This window comes from Pituophis catenifer, unplaced genomic scaffold, assembly GCF_029215685.1.
Source record: "Pituophis catenifer annectens isolate HBS135680 unplaced genomic scaffold, rPitCat1.0.hap2 SCAF_1, whole genome shotgun sequence".
In the NCBI taxonomy this organism is placed as follows: domain Eukaryota; kingdom Metazoa; phylum Chordata; class Lepidosauria; order Squamata; family Colubridae; genus Pituophis; species Pituophis catenifer.
The window spans coordinates 257,908,365-257,928,449 of NW_027256881.1; the positions used below are offsets into that span (position 1 = coordinate 257,908,365).

At 34.7% G+C, this 20,085-nt stretch overlaps 1 protein-coding gene across 1 annotated transcript in view; it reads right to left on the minus strand.

Annotated features, from left to right (window-relative positions):
• Positions 1-20,085, minus strand: part of KIAA1549L (KIAA1549 like) — a 109,192-nt gene that overhangs the window by 53,462 nt on the left and 35,645 nt on the right. Inside the window, exons 11-13 of the mRNA XM_070957499.1 lie at positions 15,698-15,888; positions 13,171-13,298; positions 3,052-3,230 (exon numbers count right to left, since the gene is read on the minus strand). Of these exons, the coding sequence (XP_070813600.1) occupies positions 3,052-3,230; positions 13,171-13,298; positions 15,698-15,888 (498 nt within the window). The remainder of the gene's footprint in view (positions 1-3,051; positions 3,231-13,170; positions 13,299-15,697; positions 15,889-20,085) is intronic.

The following is a 20,085-nucleotide window of genomic DNA, read 5'->3' on the forward strand; positions in this document are numbered from 1 at the left end:
TTAATGTATTTCTAATTAAACAAGTGCAATCTCAATGAGTTACATAGTTAAATATGATATCTTTCTGCAAATCTGAATGCATGTTTACTATTTAGATGCTTCCATTTACTTATTCAAAATAAAAAGTGAATATGGAAGACAAAGGGCATTTGGATTCCATTGCTTTAAAAAAATTCCATTGCTTTAAAAAAAAAAAAAACTACAGAACTGCTAACAGGTCTCAAATGGTGATTGACTAGTTAGGCCTACAACTACCAGGTGAAGAGAATAATACTGGTGAACAAATGCCCTGATCTTCTAACCTTTTGTTGTTGCCTATTTTCAACAATCATGAGTCCTCTAAGCAACTGAACATTTGAAAAAAAAAGAGTATTTACTCTTAAAAACCCAGGGAAGACTTATTAAAAATCTCTAAAAGCTTCCAGATGGCAATTTCAATTATGAGAACGTGATTAAGAAATGGAAGTTACATGCAGAACAGAACCCACAGATCACAGCAGATGAAAGTTTTAGTTGGAGAAACTGTCTATAGATCCATTGCACAGGACTGCATATACATAGGAAAGCTGTCAGAATTCAATTTATTTCACCACAAAAATACACTAAAACATGCAAAGAAACCCCTGATAAACATGGAACACTTGTTTATTTTATTCTATTAATTAATTAAACTTATACAGCCCATCCAGTCAACTCAGGATGGCCCATTTGGGCTCTTAAGTGCTTTGGGTTTACTTGGAAACAAAAATTGCACCTTCATATTCAATCACATAATATTTTTCTTGAGTGAAGCATTTGAAAAGAGTACTCTGACTTTTCAAATTACTAAAGGGAATTACAGAATGTTCTTTAATATAATTTATTAAGGGGAAAAGGAAAGTGATCGAATTCCAGCAAATTTTTATCAACTATTTTCAATTTAGAACCAATGTATCTCAGTATAGAATATGCTGATGGTGATAAGAATCCTTTTCTCAGGATTCCCATGACCTTAGGTGCATTAGAAAAGAGGCAACTATCCTCACAGATAATAGGAACATTTGCAGATGATTGTTTACATAAGTCACTTGAATCTGTAGAAGCTCATGTCCTATAATCAATAAAACTAAAAGAAATAATAAAGCTTGGATAGTTCAGCAAGACAAGTCTGAAACATATCTATAAATCAACCACAAAATATTTACAAGAAAGAAGGATAAAAGTTTGGAATGGCATTCATAGTCCCCTGATTTGAATAGTAATCTAAATTTGTAGAAGAATTTGAATATACAGGAGACCCAAGAATATTTCTGAGCTAGAAGAATTCTGCAAGAAAAAGTGGAGAAAAAAATCCCGCCCAAAAATTGATTTTGAATTACAAAATTTTTACATGCAACTATGTCAAAACTCATGGCTTCAAAATCTAAGGGACTGGTTTGGACAAAACTCATCAGCACTTTTTCATGCGGCTGTTGATGAAAATAGGATAGCTAACATGATCGTCAATGTCCGATGACGGATATGGCACAGGAAGAAGAAGAATGTCAAAACTCAGTATCAGTAAACAACACTAGTGGTCTATGCCATGTCCCAACATAGATGCTCAATGTAATGCACTGTAATATAACCACAGTATAAACCATGCAACGTAGAACCAAATAACTATGAGTTACTGGGCAGTTTTTGTGTAAACCTCAGGCTGCAAAGATACTGATTAAAGATGGTCAAATCACCTTGTCACAGCAGAAGTCAAAAGAACAAATTTCAGCAGAGTTTTGAAAGATTATTTAAGAATAAAGAAGAATGTGATTACACATTCACATATCAAGGCATAGTTGAAGGGAATATACACTTTATAGATGGTAATTTAAGAGAAGAATAGATGCAGTAAAAAAAATCCCCTTGGAATGTCCTCCTTAAGCAAAACATCTTAACATATGTACATAACCTGCAGTAAGCTTCATTATCCTTCTTATCCTCTTGTTTTCTTTTAACTTCCACACAGGGGAATATGTTCACAATTATATGCACTGATATATTTAGGCTTTCTTTCATAATTTAGAATATGATATCTATGGAAATTTTCATAATATAATCTTGAGTCAGAGTTACATATTCATTATCCAAAAGCTCTCTACGTAAAAGCTACATTTTATACATACAATACATACATACAATAAAACATTTACATACAATAAAACTATAGACATTTGCCATCCTTCCATTTCATCATCTAAAAATTGTTTCCCTTCTAAAAGCTGATCTTCTTTGTTAACAATCAAACTGTTTTACTATGTGTAAAGATAAACAAAGAAAAATAATTGTACTTGAGTTTCACCTATTTAATGGTGAAACTGAACTAGCATTACTTTTTCATTGTATACTACACACATCTGCTGCAATTAATTTGATGCAAGATTAATCTATGAGACATATTTTTCCTTCCATTTGACACTATGTGTCAAGCTCTTGGTAACAGAAAGCAAGATTTTCACGAAGCTTTTTTTTTTAATTGAAAGAGAAAAGAGATTAGATTACAGAAAAATGTAGAGAACTGGATACTTTTAACGCACAATTTATCTTTAATTTTGCCTAGTCAGGGACTTCTTAATCGCCTTGCTACCAATTGTTGGATGGACAAGAGAGATCCTAACTGTTTTACTGATAACAGGAGAATGTGCAATTGTTCTGAGCTAATAGTGCACTGCAAACTGTTATCTACTTTCCCAGGCTCTGAGAAGCCTCTAACATTGTTGTACTTTAAATACAGATGGAGAAGAAAAAAAAGAATTTCTCCTCTAAGAATGGTGCATATTTATCATTTCAACAAGGTAACAGAGGAAAACATATTCGGAACAAAGGACAGTCTGAAATTTAATTTCTTTGGTCTGCCTCTCAGAATTATTGCCAGAACCACTGGATGATTCCACACACATTTTTTTGTCTTTGCTGCCAAGTCACCAATTGGCTTAGTAGTCACATTATTGAGCATTCCCTCCTCATATCACTTCTTTAACAGATATACCACAGCTCAACATATAACAGAAAACCAATTATGAGATATATTCTTACCTCCCCATTAAGAATAGCTGTATCTTGGGTCCTGTCTGTTCCTGGGTGTGCAGGAGGCAAAGCTACAGGCTTTATTGCAATCAACTGTACAGATCCAGAAGATGTGTCAAAGGGATCAATGGCAGATTTAGTCATATTGTCAAATAGCATGCTTCCATCCTCTTCATCACTTAAAGGCACTAAAATAAGTTAAAATTTAGTCAGAATATTATTTTGGCATTTTACATGTGGGCCACTTTGGGAGAAAGTAAAAATGAACTATGCTAGATATGGTAAGGGGAAAGCTAATTCTTCTAGCTAGAATCATCACAAAAATGAAAGCTATAGTTTTTATTTTTCCTTATAATGTTATGCCACATACCTTTTTATGACCCTGTAATTCCTTAATGCCCTTCCTGGTGCTTATGTGGAGTTTGCACCAGATATTTATATGCCACTATACCACCAGTTGAGGTATCTACAATAGGCTGATGATACTCAATTCTATATTTTCACTCTTGATGAGCCAAGCAATGCTATGGCTACCCTACCCTCTTGTGGTGCCTGGAGCCTGTGGGGACCTGCATGGGGGACAAAAGGCTTTGACTGAACCCTGGGAAGACCAAATGGTTTGGTTACATGGGGCTCTGGCATTTGAGATGTTGCCATCTTTGACTCTGGATGAGATGGAATGGCCCAAGACAGATCTGGACCACAACTTGGGGTTATCCTGGACTCCAACTCTGACTTGAGGAACAGGTGGCAGTTGCAGCTAGGAGAACCTTTGCACAACCTCATGTTGTGGCCTTTCCTAGATCAGGACTCCCTGTACTCAGTCATCAGGCCGTAGTCATCTCATGATTGGACTATCCAATCTTTAAGAAATTGTTCCAATCCAAGAAAAGCCCTGTTCCCTTTCCCTCCACATATTCAATTGGAGATTGGCTGCTCTGCTTTCATTTCTCTCCTGCAGGCTCTTTCCTAGTTTTGTCCTATCTAAACTACTTCTGCATAGCATAAAATCAGAAACTCTGGACCACAATGTATCCCATTAAAGATAGGAATGTTTATAAAATCTTCATAAACACAACTCTTCATCATACTATAGGAGAATATTTAAAATAATCAGACCAAGGGGATGAAAACACATAAATGAAAGGTAAAGGTTTTCTACCATTGAGTTTAATTCCTGGTAATTACATGGAATGGCTTTGAAGCTTTCTTGGCAATAACATGGAAGTGGTTTGCCACTGCCTTTTTAAAAGATGCTTTTCTAATTTCTAACTCTGAAATTTCTTGGTGGATTATGATTAAAATAACCAGTTCATACACAGACACATGCACATGCTGAAATCTAAATATATAGATTTTATAGTTGCAAATTCTCAAATACTTGTTTTGCAATTGTGACTCTCTCTGGTTCATTTTAAGAATAGAATAGAATAGAATTCTTTATTGGCCAAGTGTGGTTTGACACACAAGGAATTTGTCTTGGTGCATACGCTCTCCGTGTACATACAAGAAAAGTTACATGCGTCAAAAATCATAAGGTACAGCACTTAATGATAGTCATAGGGAACAAATAAGCAATCAAATCATATTAGGAAACAGTCAATATAAATTGTAAGGATACCAGCAACAACGTTACAGTCATACAGTCATAAGTGGGAGGAGATGGGTGATAGGAACGATGAGAAGATTAATAGTAATGCAGTAATCTATCTAATAAAATCCCCAGAGGAGGAATATTCTCCTCTGTCTTCTGCAATTTTCCATCTACCTCAGATGAGCTAAGGTATAGATTTCTGCAAAGTGAATGCAGGGAAAGGAGCTAAATCAGTCCATTATTTCATGCTTAGTGCTTAAACAAGGATTCACAGCTTCCGTGCCATAAGGCAACATTCTTTCATTTTCCTTACATTCTGTTAAAAAACTACCTGAAGCCAAAATGTATGCCATCTAATAAATAGCTTTATAATCAGAACAACTACAGTAGCAGCAACGTTTTTTTAATAAATGTGCCACTGTTATAATTTGCTGATAACAAGAAAGTTTCCTGAAAGCATTTAGTCAAAATAACAGCATTATAAACATCAGAGATGCTATATGCAGAAAAGATGGATTGAACATAGCAAATGAAATATTTCTCATATTTTTATTTTATTTGTACTGGAAGTCCTTGAAGATGTGATAAGTAAGCATAATCAGAATCTTTGGTGCAGGTTTTGTGAAAGACATAGGTTTGAGTCCATCAAAATGATATCTTCATTTTTCCCATCATATATAAGATTTGATGTGATAATTCATGCTCCACTGAGATGGGACATCTCAGAATTCATTAGTAATTTGAATTATATTTAAAATTGGTTTTCAGAAGAAATCATTCAGTTCCAAAAAATGTGATCTCTTACAGACTTTGAAATTCACTTACAAAGGATTATGGCAAATTTTCCTTCCTGTTTAAAACAACAGCTGTTCAACCAAGCTGTGCATTATGATAAATATCAAACAGCTGGCGAAAGCTTAGCATAGTCTTTATCTAAAGCTACTGTTTTACCCTTTGCTTGTAGTCACCTCTACAGCATCCTTTATATTCATTACATCCAACTTCTCTTTCTAAAGCTCAGGTAAGCATTTACTAGAAAATATAATAGTTACTATAGAAACTGCAGTTCATTTAAAAAAAAAAGATTCTGCATATTTGAACTGATACTCTTATGCTGCCAAGATCAATGATGTTTACAGGAAAGGAATATCATGTGGGACTGCACAAAACTGCATGCAGACCACCTCATCCCACCTCCAACTTACAGAACAAACATTTTGAGTCCAAAGTTACACATGCTTATTTGAAGATAAAAGATGCTAACTTGGAAAGACAAGAATAATGTGTATTTTTTTTTTCAGGTTAGGGTTTGAAATTGCAAGTTATGAACACAAATCAGGAAGGTTTCCCCTCCAGAAAAGCTGTCTCTGTCCTAATCTGTAGTCCTTGAAGTACTGACTACTAGTTTCTCAAAGTTCCAGCTGTTGTACCATCCCCGCAGTCACATAGTTGCGATTTGTGTGCTAAGCAACTAGCTCATACTTATGACAGTTGCAGTGTCCCATGGTTACGTTATCACTATTTTCTTTTCTATTTTTTTTTATTTTTTTTAGCATAAAACATAAAATACATCTTTTTAGAGCAGGGGTTTGGTCCGGCTTAAAATAAGTACAATTATTCACATTCCCTCAATCAATTTTGTTCCAAATTTTAAAATCTTTAAGAAGAACATAATAATAATAATAATAATAATAATAATAATAATAATAATAATAATAATAATAATAATAACCAAAATTCTTATTCTAAACATTTATCATTCTACTATAACACCCAAAATTCTAAACAATAAACACCATTCTAAATCCTTATCATTTTAACAATTGATATTTCATATATATTCCTCAATCCTAAAACCCATTGCCTCAAAACTATATTTTATCTCTCTTAAATTACAACAGCTATCCAATTCTTGAGAAAAAATATTTTCCTCCTCTCTTAAAATCATTTTGAAATAAATCAACACTTCTTTCTATATTTTATTACTTCCAAAATATTTTACCTTAATACTTCAAATTTATTCTCAAATTCTATTAGTCCAGCTGTTTAACTGATTCATGGTTTAAATATCTATTTCCCAGTTATAATTTCCAGTATTCCTTTCTCCATTTATTTAACTGGTTCACAGTTCAATTACTATTCTCCAATAATGTCTCTCTACTTCCTCCTAGGTTTATTTTTGAGCTGGTTCGCATCTTAATCAGCTGCTTTCCAGCAATACTTCCTCCACTCCTTAATTATTTTGGCTGGTTCACAGTATAATTTTAACTGCATACCAACCTTCTCCTTTACTCCTCCTAAATCTAATGTAAAACTGGTTCACAACTCAGATGGTTGCCTTCCAGCAATGCTTTCCTCCACTCCTACCCCTATTTTTAACTGGTTCACAACTTTATTTCAATTGATCCCCAGGTATAGTCTCCTCCACGCCTACCTTTTTATCTTTTGCTAGTTCACAGTTTTGCTTTAACTGTTAGCCAGCGCATATTTCCTCCATTCCTAACTCCTATTTTTATTTTTAACTGGTTCCCAGTTTGCATTGACTGTTCTCCAGTATGATGCTTTCCTCCACTCCTACCCTATTTGTAAGGCTGGGTCTCAGCTTTTCTTTCACTGATCACCAGAATCTTGCTTTATATTTTCCTCCACTCCAAGATCTCTTATTCAATTATTTAGCTTCAAATTACTTCAAAGTGTATCACCAATGGTGTTTTCAATCTATTCTCCTCCGTATCTTTTGCTGATTTAAAAAAAAATACATTTCAACAAATATCTCTCATTTTCTCCTAAATTTTCTCCCGTTACTTGCTTATTTCAATACAAACATCATTTTAAAACATTTTAAATTCATTTTTCTATGCTTATTAAATCTATGAATAATTCTTTTAACATCCAACACCTTAAAAAAAATGTTTTCTACCAAATTATTAAATCTATTAATATCACTATTTTTGACCTTCCCTGCAAGCAAAATCTAAGGGAAAATCAGCAGACAAGGTCACATATTGCTTCATAAAGCCCCCCCTCCCCCACCTTCCTTGTATGTTTGCTGACCTGTGGCCTGGTTCCCCAGGTCTCCCTGCATTCATGAGTTATTGATGTCTTGGACCACTACATCCATAAAATATATAGAGTATGCATTACAATGGCAATTAAAAGTTAAATGAGTTAAACACAAAGAAAGAAAGGGGAGAGAAAAGTTTAAAGTTTTCAAAGAATTTACAAGTTATTTACAAGGGCCACTAAATTCTCCTCAGTGCAACAGTTGCCTATCCGTTTTAAAATAAGATAAAAATGGCACGCAATGAGGTCTGAATATAAGACATCAAATGAAGAGTCCTGCTCATACATTAGCTCATCTGTTTATTACATGAATTTGACAAGTCTTAGAAGCTTTGAAGACTGCCTTAATTAAATTCGGGGAAATGAGTATTATAGATATCATATGAAAATGGAACAGCATTAAAAATACTTCGGTAGGGAAATGATTACCCAATGACCCATGGAAAATGTTTTTCATAATTAAACCAAAAAGGACAGGGTTTAAATTAGTTTCCCATTATTAAATTAAATTCCCAAACCTAATAACAAGGTCTACAGTTGGACCTTTCTGTTTCTACTAGTTCTTCAAATGCATATTCCTTCATTCACATGTCTTGGTAAGATGTTGTATTGTCTAAATTAGGAAGGTTTTAAGAAGATTAAAGCCTATCCTTAATAGTAACCATAAGGTGTCACTTTCCACTTAATCAGAAAAACAGGATTTAAAATTGGTTTGCTACTATGACAACCAATGAACCAGTCTTATATTTGATTTCCTAATAAACCAATCTGAATGGTAAAGACAGTTTTCCTAATTTTCGAAGTCTGTTTCTTTTCTTAAGAGATAATATATGTTTAATCCTTGCATGAAAAGGTTGCTCAGTTAATTTATCAAAATATTCATAAATTCACAGTCTTATTAGTTGTATTTATAAAATCACTTCTGGAAGTAAAATCCTATATCAACTAGCTCTGTTTGGATTGTTCCAATTGCTTGTTCTTATCATATCTAATATGAACATTTTTTTTCTATGTATATTTGGAAAAAAACACTCACTTCAAAGGCAGGGAGTATCATATACCTGGCACACTGAATACATACAGATGGAATATGGCATGACACTCCGAAACTGAGCACAAGGTACTGACAGAAGCTACTGGTTTAGACTGAAAACCCAACTGAATTGAGCTACTTAACTGTACCTATAAAAAGTGAATTCATCTGGTTTAACTAGAGGTACCTAGGACCTGAACAAGATCTTCCTGAATTGATGTATTCTCTCAATTCTGATTCCTTTTCTCAATATTTGGTTCTATCTGTCTATAATTCAGAACTGAAACTACATTTCAACTCAGTTATTCTGCAATAGGCAGAAGTATTTTACTTCTATACTTGCTCAATTTACTGGTTATATTAGGTTTCTCAAATTATCCTTTAAACTTTTACCAAGGAGAAAGGAGCGTTTTTATCTAGTTGACTAATAATAAAGTTAACAAAGATAACTTGGGAGAGAGTCAAAATACTGTCTATAACCAAATACGTAAAGCCATCATTATTCCTATCTTTCTTTCTTGCCCCAAATTGGGACAAACAAACAAAAATTCATCCATGTAGCTTTGTTTATATTTTTAACTTGTCTGTGGGTTCTTGTAAGGCCTTTTCTCTAAAAAGAGGATTGATTTCTAACCTTCATTATTTATGCTCACTAGGCATCTAAGTTAGTTCACCTCACTTAATGAATGTGTGAATAAATCAATTCCATCAGTGAAATAGGAATGAAAGCAGCCACCCTGAAGGAAACTTGGTAACAGCTGGGAGAGGCAGAACTTGAAGGGAAAAGAGGAAATTGCTGCAAGTAAACACTTGCCCTTTCCTTCTATTTGCTGAGGAATATTAGTTGCAATACCCCTGGAGCAAGATGATGGATAACTTCCTAATAAAATGTTTATTAGGCATGTCACTGGATTAAATTCAGGTTTAGCATTCCCACAGATTTATATTGATTTTTTTCCACTTTTTAAATCTTTTTTGTACTTTTATCAACAATCACAAAGCCTGGAAAGACTGAATAAATATTGCCTGTTATATGTCTGAATGGATTTGCAATTGCCTTTTTCTTTCTCTTGTTAAGAGATCATGCACTGCATTGTTTAGCAAAACATTTGTTTTTGCAATAGGGCCGAGTTGAACCAGACAGAAGTGGGCATCTCTTTGAAATTATACCTATAAGGTCAGTAAAAAATTGCACTGCACACTTGGTTTTTCAAAAGCCTTTGACAAAGTTCTTCTTGAAAAAATACTGAACAAATCCAGCTGCCATTGGGTGTATCGACAAGTGTTCTTATAGATTGGCAACTTGTAACAAACAAAACAGAGAATAGGGAAAAAGTAGCCAATTTTAATACTGCAAAGATGTGCAAAGAGGCCCCATAAAGATTTCCATAGGGACTGATATGTTTTTTATCTTGTACATAAATATCTAGAGTTGGGGTTTAGCAATGAAGTGGCCACATTACCTAATGATAAAATTATTCATAGTAATCAAATTGAAATGGTGAACTCCCAAAAGATCTCTGTAAAATTAGTAAATAATTTCACTAATTTTAATGTAATAATAATGTCATTATAAAAAAACTATGGTAATAAAATATTTGAAGCACTGTATACCTATCTAGTCAATGCACCTTAAAAAATTATAACGGAGAATATATGCCCCCAAAAAGCAACCAAAATGGTTATTGGTCAGGGCAGTTCCCCTAAAACACTGGTCCCCAAATTTTCCAGCTTGGTGGAGGCAGTAGGGTGGGGTAGGGAGAGGGGATGGTTTGGCTCACATGCATGCACCACTTTCACAAATGCAGCTTCATGCACACACTCATGCACACCACTTCCGCAGCCCAGTTCTGAACAGGCTGCGACCTGGGGGGGTTGGGGACCTCTGCCTTAAAAGGAAAGAATACAGCTATTTAAGTTCTTTAACATAAGGAGGAGGGTAATAGGAATTTTTAAAAATTGATAAAATTGTGCATCTCCTAGGTCCATGATGGCAAACCTATGGCACGCGTGCCACAGGTGGCACGCAGAGCCATATCTGTGGGCACACGAGCGTTGCCCTAGCTCAGCTCCAGCATGCACATGCATGAAGGCCAGCTGATTTTCGGGCCTTTCAGGCCCACCGGAAGTCAGGAAACGGGCCATTTCCAGCCTCCGGAGGGGTGGGGAAGGCCGTTTTCGTCCTCCCCAGGCTCCAAGAAAGCCTCTAGAGCCTGGGAAGGGCGAAAAACGGGCCTACCGGGCCCACTGGTAACCTTTTTGCCATTGGGTGCCAAAAGCGGGGGGAGTGCAGAGGGGTCACACGCGCATGCGTGGGGCGGCATTGAATTATGGGTGTGGGCACGCTCACCTGCAACCTCCCCGTTCTCCCCCCGCTTTTGGCACACGATGGCAAAAAGGTTAGCCATCACTGTCCTAAGTAATGTGGATAGAATGATTCAGGATAATATATACCATATATAAACTGAAATTTGCTATCAGCAGTTGTGGCAATGGAAACCAATTTGGATGATATCAAATGAGGACTGGATGGGTTCCTAGTGGTGACTATTTAGTAAATAGTAATGACTATTTGCTACAGAGGTAGGTTTCAGCAGGTTCTGGCCAGTTCTGGAGAACTGGTAGTGGAAATTTTGAGTAGTTCGGAGAACTGGTAGTAAAAATTCTGACTGGCCCCACCCCCATCTATTCTCTGCCTTCCAAGTCCCAGATGATCGGGAGGAAATGGGGATTTTGCAGTAACCTTCCCCTGGAGTGGGGAAGGAATGGAGGTTTTACAGTATCCTTCCCCTGGAGGGGTGGGAATGGAGATTTTACAATATTCTTCCCCTGCCATGTCCACCAAGCCACACCCACAGAACCGGTAGTAAAGTATTTTGAAACCCACCACTGATTTGCTACCCCCTAAATCACAGACAATATGGGTAAAATATTGGGTACCAGGAAGTAACAATTGAAGGGTCTATCATCCTCCCATTCAGGCTAATAAACTACTAAAATGCAGTTGGATGCTCTGACCCTGCAGAGCTCTTCTTATATATTAGCTATAAATATCTTACTCTCGTGATTTCAATAGCTTTGCTCTAAGTAAGTTTAAGTGAATGCAACCTAATGCAAATATTTTTTTTGTTTAAATAAGAATCTCCTTGCGAATGAATTTCAATAACAATTATCTACATTGTAAAGTTTGATCAGAATTATGGTGAGCTTGATCAAATGAAACATTAATACAATTTTATTTAAAATGCCATTTTTGAGGCTTAAAAACAAAAACGAAACAAAAAATAAGCACACAGAAAACGTAAGAAAACTTATAATATAAAACAAATACGATGGCATTCTAGAATGATTCAAGAAAGGATTTTTAAAACAGTCTTTTAGCACATTAAAATATTGTGAATGGAAAGTAACATGCAGTAGATTTTTTTTCAGAAAATCTTTAAAGACTTAAACTTTATGAGAATTAATACTAGAGATCACTTGCTGTGAATAGTTAGTATACATATCTGGTAATACAAAAATTTGTGGACACTTTTCTGGTAATTATAAATATATAAATATATCAATTATACACAGACATTAATGTGTATGCACAATATCTCTAGACTCTTCACATTTCATAGCATCACTTTCAACCAATATATTGAGAAAATATTCTATTATGTAACTTTTCAATATCAAGCAGTTTGAGGACACTCCTAAGATTTTAAGATTATATTAATTCAACTGTATACTGCTTCTCACATACACATTTAATGCAGAAGTTCTTTCTGCCCATTTTAAGAGAAATTGTGAAATTTCAGATTATGTCATTTTCATCAGGAAAAATAATTTTTTTACAATTTATTTTTAGAGTTTAAGACAAAAGAAGTAACACTTTACACAACATGAACAATATCCCATAGCATATCAAAAATGAATATCCAGTTGTCATTAAACATAGATGGTAACTTAAATCAAAAAGCATACTTCTCTTCACACAGAAAGACAGAACAAAAGGGACAATGTTTAGAAAAACACAATAGCTGCTACAACTTGGAACCACAATTTTATATTCAAATTAACAAAACTAAGGGACATTAACAAATTTGGCCCAATTAAAGCAACATCAAAACAGAAATGGAAAAGCATGTATTATACATCAAATTTAGATTCAGACCACACCACCACCTAATACACCAGGAAACATAGCAATGATCAAAGTTGAAATAAAGACTGAGGTCATATGAAAGAGGTGGTCTACAGAACTCAAATAAGGGTTATAAATAAACAAAGCAAAAAAAGCAAAAAAGAGAGAAGTGCATTGTAGATAGGTGTATGGCATTAATTCTAATTAACTGCAATATTATATTCAGTATTATATTTTCTAGGGTAATCTACCTCCATTGGAGAAATGGAAGGTAATTTAGTAAATCAATCACTAGGGCACATTTCTCACCATTTCTTTTTCTTCCTTCCTCTTTTGTCACTTTCTGCTGTGCTGTAACTTTCTGTGGAGAGCCTCGGCATGAATTGGGCTTTCCTGATTCGTTGCTGATGACGGAACCATTTTCACTCAGCGACCGGCTGCAAGTAACCATAGCAACAAGGAAGAAGACTAAATTTTTCCTGCATATTCGTCATTTCAAGGTTATTGCATTTGCTTGGCCTGTATCACCGCCTATTCCAAGCCTGATTTTTATAGACAAATAAATATTTATAGTATGTTGCAATGAAGAAACATAAAAACAGCAGGAAGGCATCCATAGTATTTCCAGGGTGGGGGTTGTTATAACAACCAGAAGTCAGAACAATCTCTATGCGTGGCTATTGTTTTCTTTAAAAGCTCACAATAATAAAGGGAAAATCTTGCAACAAAAAGAGATAAAGGCTTTCCCCCCCCCCTCACATAGAGGCCATTAAATAAATAATTCTCAATACATGTATCTTTATTCTAATATTGGTTTAACATATTGCTACAAATTCATTCCATGGCTTTTTATAAAACCAGAAGAGAAATAAAGAACATTTTCTGGTAGGGAATTCATCTTTAGCCAAATTTCAAAAATAGCACTAGGATAAAGGACACTACAATAATATAAAATGTTTGACAGTCTTTGGAAAGAGGGAGAAAGCTTTTTTAAAAAAAAAAACACTAGAAGATTTCCTTTTGTGAATGTATAACTAAGATATTCAGATGTGGATTCATATTCCTGTTCACAGCCTTGTGTAAATATTATGCACACATTTTAAAACAGTAAAGCAAACAGCAGAGCACAGCTGGTTTAATAGTCAAATCTGCAAGAAAATGGGAATGATCTGCTTACATTTTAAAAATAGCCATAAACCAACCATCACACTCCCTATGCCTTATTAAAACAAGCCATGATTATTAGCTCTATTTTGAATATAATTTATTTCATTCATCCTTACTTGGAACAGTTCATCCAATGTCCAGGTCTAAGCATAACAGCAAAGAATGAATAGGTGTAAGTGTAACAGCAAAATAGTTAGCTGGAGATGAAGTCAAAATTTGTAATCTCTTCTATGTCACTGTGCACAAGACAGGTGAACAAATCTAAGGCAAGCATAGAATGGTATATATTTATCTCTGAAGCTGAGATGCTTCAAAGAAATATCAAGTGACAACTCACAACCATTTATTTAAGTTTTATGAGGTATTACTCTGACTATTCTCTACCCTTGTTCTGATGAGGTTTGTTTGATGTATTCTATGCTCTGATTTTCCCAGCGAAGAAAACTAAGGAAATTAAGCTCTCTGATAACCTTAATATATATATACTGTTCCTAATATAATAACCCTAACCCTAACCCTAATATATTCCAAAGTATACTGTGTTGTATCTATATCTGTATCTAGCGTGATCTATATATAATTTGGACAAAGAATGTGCAAATAAGTTCTGTGAGGAATATACTTCATTCATTCAAAGTAAATCAGTTAAGTCAGGAATTTTAATTTGTTGCTAGTATAAATGATATATATGCATTGGACTGGTTCTTCGAAATAGACTATTTTTACTTTCTTATATAGGTTATACAGATTGTTTTAAGCTCAAAAATACTTTGAAAATGGTTAAAACAGCCATTTCTGAATTAGAAGCAACTGTTTGGATGCAAAACAGAGCATGATGATTTTGAAATTGTTTGAATTCCAATTGTTCATCCCCAAGACACAAGTACATTATTGTCACAATACATAATGCTATCAATTTCTAGATTTTAACTTCAGAACAACTGCACAATAGGGTCATGATACACGTGTTAACATTTTGAGGTCTCTTAATGCATGGTTTTTCATGCTACAGCATCAATCATGCTGGGAGATGTACTTCAGCAATATCTGAGATCTACAAGTTCCCTATTCCTGACATAGTGAGAGACTTGTCAGAGGGAGAAAAAACAGTTCTTAAAGGGCACCATCCCGTTTGGGTTTTAAAAACAAACCTAGTTCATATATAAAACTGTGCCAGGATACTAGCCATGGAATTATATACTCCATCCCAAACAGCAATATAGCAGTTATAACATGAACTAATTAAAGTTCTATGAATAATACATTACAGTAGTCAGGTAGTAATTTCTGCAAATAACAGAAATTGAGTAGCAACTGCAACTTATCTTTGTTCAGAAGGCTTTGGATCACCAATGTGAAATGAGAAAAGGATTTCTGTATTGTGGAACCAATTGGGCATCTAGGGGCACCCCCAAACTATGAACCAGTTTCTTTAAAGCACCATAATTCCATTCAGAACAGGTTGATTAGTTCTCAGACATGCAGATATTGCAACAATGAATTATTTTTCTTGATATTCTTTTTTTTAAATCTAAGCATTCAAAACTGTACCACAGAAGTTTGAGCAGATTTTTGTGTGTGCGTGAAAAGACTGAAATTGTAAGCACAGAAACAATTACAAAAATCTGTCAACCATCTAAGCCCTAGTCTTTCTGCTGATATTGCTCACCTCTTTCTTGTGTCATTGGACTTGGCAGTTTTTGCTGTGCTCCCATCCTGAACAATTTCTCTTTCCTGGGATGCAGGAGCATCTCTCACAGGAACAGGCAAAACTACGGTCTCTTGAGTGACAGGCAAAACATCATCTTCAGTCCCTTGTTGGCCTAAATGTTGCTTGGCGTAGTCAAAACCTTGAACTGGCTGAAAAAAGAGTGGGGGACTCAATGATATGCATTGCATATAACTAAAAGTGATGAAAATATGTACTTAAATGTAAGACTGCTTTTGAAATGAATTGGTATTCATTTTTAAGTATTTTAAAGCAGAACTTAAAACTATATTTTTCCCCACAAAATAGAACATCTACTGTTTAAACAAAGTAAGATTACTCCAATTTCATGCCTCCATTTTTGGCTGGTGTGACTGATGTGATTCAATTTCTTAGCATCCCTAATATCCTCATATGAGTTGTAGTTAAATGGCAACAAAGGCAAGAGATTGCAAGAACAGTGTTGTAAAAAAAAGAAAAGAACAACAACAATGACAGCAATGACAACAACAAGTGAGCATTTGAAAAGCATCACAGGATGATATTTGATCTGGCACAATTTTACTTTTAAACAGACTACTTACTTACTGGATTGAAATCAATAAAAAGATTCAGACAAGTAGAAAAGAGAAAATTCACTTTTGACCTTGCAAAAATTCCTTTTTTTGAAATATTAATTTTGTGAACTACAAAATAGAAACCAGTATTTCACACTTTTTAACTACATCTTGGAACATATCCATTTTTAAACTTTACCAGTAGCACACAATTGTCTGTTATCCACAATACCATCTGCTTCATGTAAATATTAACTATTCTTATGACAATAAATTACATAACAGATGCATTAAATATTATACAAGTACACCGGTTCTAAAATAATAGTTTAAACTGAACCTTTACAATTTGTAACACATGGTTTAAAACAAATGGAAATAGAATTCTTATTTCAACTTTTTTCAGATCAAATATTCATCTGTAACTATCATACATGTCTTAAATTTGAGCAAAAGGAAGATAATTTAGGTACTTAGCTTAACTTTTATGGCTTTCCCTTTGGTATCATAGAGAGGTGTTCTTGGGTAGCAGGACATTTTCACAAAATGGGTATAAAGTACATTCAAGGGGTAGCACTATAACATCTAATGTCCAAATATATTGTCATATATTTGGGATTGGAATGGGAAAAAAAATTGGCACTGGTCCCTTAACAACCAGTTACTATATATACCAGAACTATAAAGATATATAATATTAGTGGGAAACCTCTCCCCTTTTCATTACTAATTAATATGGTTGGACCAGGATCAGTAGCTGTGCAGGCAGCAGTAAAATAGGTAATCCTGGAACTAATTCTGAAAAAGAAAGCAGAAAGCTGATTTTGATGTAGGTCTACGATCCACTAACACTCCAATTGTGGAACAAAAATCAACTGAAATAATACTATGAATCTGTACAGTCAGTTTGTGTATAATATGTTTCTGCATATAAACTTTAGAATATAAAACAATTTATTTCTACAGAAACTGAACTGTAAGTATTAGCACCTTTGAAACTTGTCACTATTCATACATGGGTAAGATTACTTAACCACAATAGAAAATCCCTATTTCTATGTGACACAAAATAAACCAGGAAAAAAAAAAAACCCAGGAAAATATCCATTACTATTTAACGAATAAAATCCTAGGAGGAATAGAAATATTATTAGCACCATCTTTTCTTCTTCAGTCTTAACAATTAGCAATAGCAATAGTACTTAGACTTATAGTATACCACTTCACAGTGCTTTACAGCCACCCTCAAAGTCAGCATATTGCCCCCAACAATCTGGGTCCTCATCTTACCCACCTCGGAAGGATGGAAGGCAGAGTCAACCTTGAGATGTTCAGGATCGAATTAGTGATAGTCAGCAGAATTAGCATGCAATATTGCATTCTAAACATTGTGCCACTATAGCTCTTCTGCTTAATGAATGCTTATAGGGCCAATAAGCTTTGAATCTGATGGTTCTATGGTGAATGAAACCAGCAATGTTTCAAATTATTTTTTATCACAAGTACAACTTCTCCTCTGAACCCAAACATCCTTTTAAAAAATGCTAGACATCTCAATGTTTAAAAAACTGGTTCATAAAAACTTTACTTTTCCTGCAACCTGAAATTATTCATTACTTTGTTGAAATAAACAGTTGGAACCACCTATACACAAATCACCCATGCACCTATCATCTATATCTGTACCCAAATTACATCTATACTTTTCAATTCTTTATTTTTTAAAAGAAAAATATAACAGATTGAATAAATACACATAGTTTCTCATCCTTTCTCAATTCTTAACAGACATAACATGTTTTCTTTTTTAAAATATAAACAAGATGTGTCAAGTCAATAATCAATTATCAAAATGTTATCATACATGAATTTTTTATTTTATTTTATTTCTACCCTGCCACAGTCAAACAACTCTTGGCAGCTTAGAAGTTATATAAACAAAAATTAAAACATCCATAATGGGTTAAAATCAATCAAAACAAAAAGACCAAATAGGATGATAACCCTATCAATCTCACATAGGTTCAAAGTAAGTCCTCCAAAATAACCTTTTTTTAAATTTCAGAAAAACTGACAAGGAGAATGCCAACCTGATCTCCATCAGGTGCCTGATATAAAGCTTATCACTTCCCAAAAAAAAGTAGCACTAACTAATCTTAGTCATGTAAACCTCTTAGAAATGTGAGATTCAAGGAAATTTCTCCTTAGCTGTTCCAATTGGTTGGGCTGATGATTGTTGGATCATATGGACCTGAACGTATCGAGATACAAGTCATAAATGAATATGTAGGTCAATATCAGCATCTTAAATTTTACTTTAAAACTAACTGGTAGCCTATGCATAGCCTACAAAACAATGTTATTACATTCCCAGCCACAAACACCAATAAACATGTAGGCCACCACATTGTGGACCAGTTGCAGATTCTGGACCGGTTGCAAGAATATCTTTTAAGGGCAGCTTAATGTAAAGTTCATTGCAATAGGTAAAATAGGTGGTAATACAACATGAATTACTGTAGATGAGGCCTCTTGCCTCACGTAGAGCTGCAACTGGCACACGAATCATAATTTCTGGTCATACCTCTACCTGCTGATAAACAGAAACTGTGAATTCTCTAGGATAGGGACCCGCTGCTTATGTAGAAATTGTATAGGGAGAGTTCCCTTTCCTCCTAATCCTCCAAATTCATTAATCCCATTTGGTCTGATTTTTGGCTCAACATTAAGATCCACACAGCCTATAAAACTGCAGAGATTCCAACTGTGAATTAGCTTTACATTATCATTTTCTGGTACACAGATTTATAATCAGGATGCAATATGTGCCAAAAAGTTCTCTGTTTGCAAATCTCTACGTATACATTCACCAAGGTAGTGAAGATTCTGAAAGGGCTTTACTGCTATGGAAATATAAAAGTTTGGTTAGAACTGAAACTACCCAACTCAGAGCTAGATACCTAACAGCAATTTGAACCATGCAGAAGAATTGGCCTGAGTAACCCTCACATTAAATTTGCTTGGAGTGACTATCACCAGCACTTGCTTGATTCAAACTGCTGATCGGTTATGTTCCATCAAGTTGGTGTTGTCTCACAGAAACAATACAGTAGACCTCAATTTATGACCATAATTGAGCCCCAACATCTTGTTGCTAAGCGGGACAGTTGTTAAATGAGTTTTGTCCCATTTTACAACCTTCTTGCCACGGTTGTTAAATGAATCATTGCAGCTGTTAAGATAATAACACAACAGCATTGAAAAAAATGATTTATAACCATTTTTCATACTCATGGCTATTGCAGAATCCTCGTAGTCATGTGATCAAAATTCAAACTCTTGGCAACTGGTTCATATTTATGATGGTGTCCTGGGGTCATGTGATCAGCTTTTGTGACCTTCTGGCAACCAAAGTCAATGGGGAAGCCAGATTTACTTAACAAAGGTGTTACTAACTTAGCTGCACTGATTTACTTAACAACTGTGACAAGAAAGGTTGTAAAATGGGGCAAAATTCACTTAACAAATTCACTTAGCAACATAAATTTTGGGCTCAATTGTGGTAATAAATCGAGGATTACCTGTACTCCATTAAGTCCTGTAATCTTCTGACCCGATAATGATCAGAGTGCTGATCTAATTTCATCTTCTAGTATCAGAGGTTTGTGCTAGTAGGAAACACCATCTAAGGGATAGGATAGGATAGGATAGGATAGGATAGGATAGGATAGGATAGGATAGGATAGGATAGGATAGGATAGGATAGGATAGGATAGGATAGGATAGGATCTG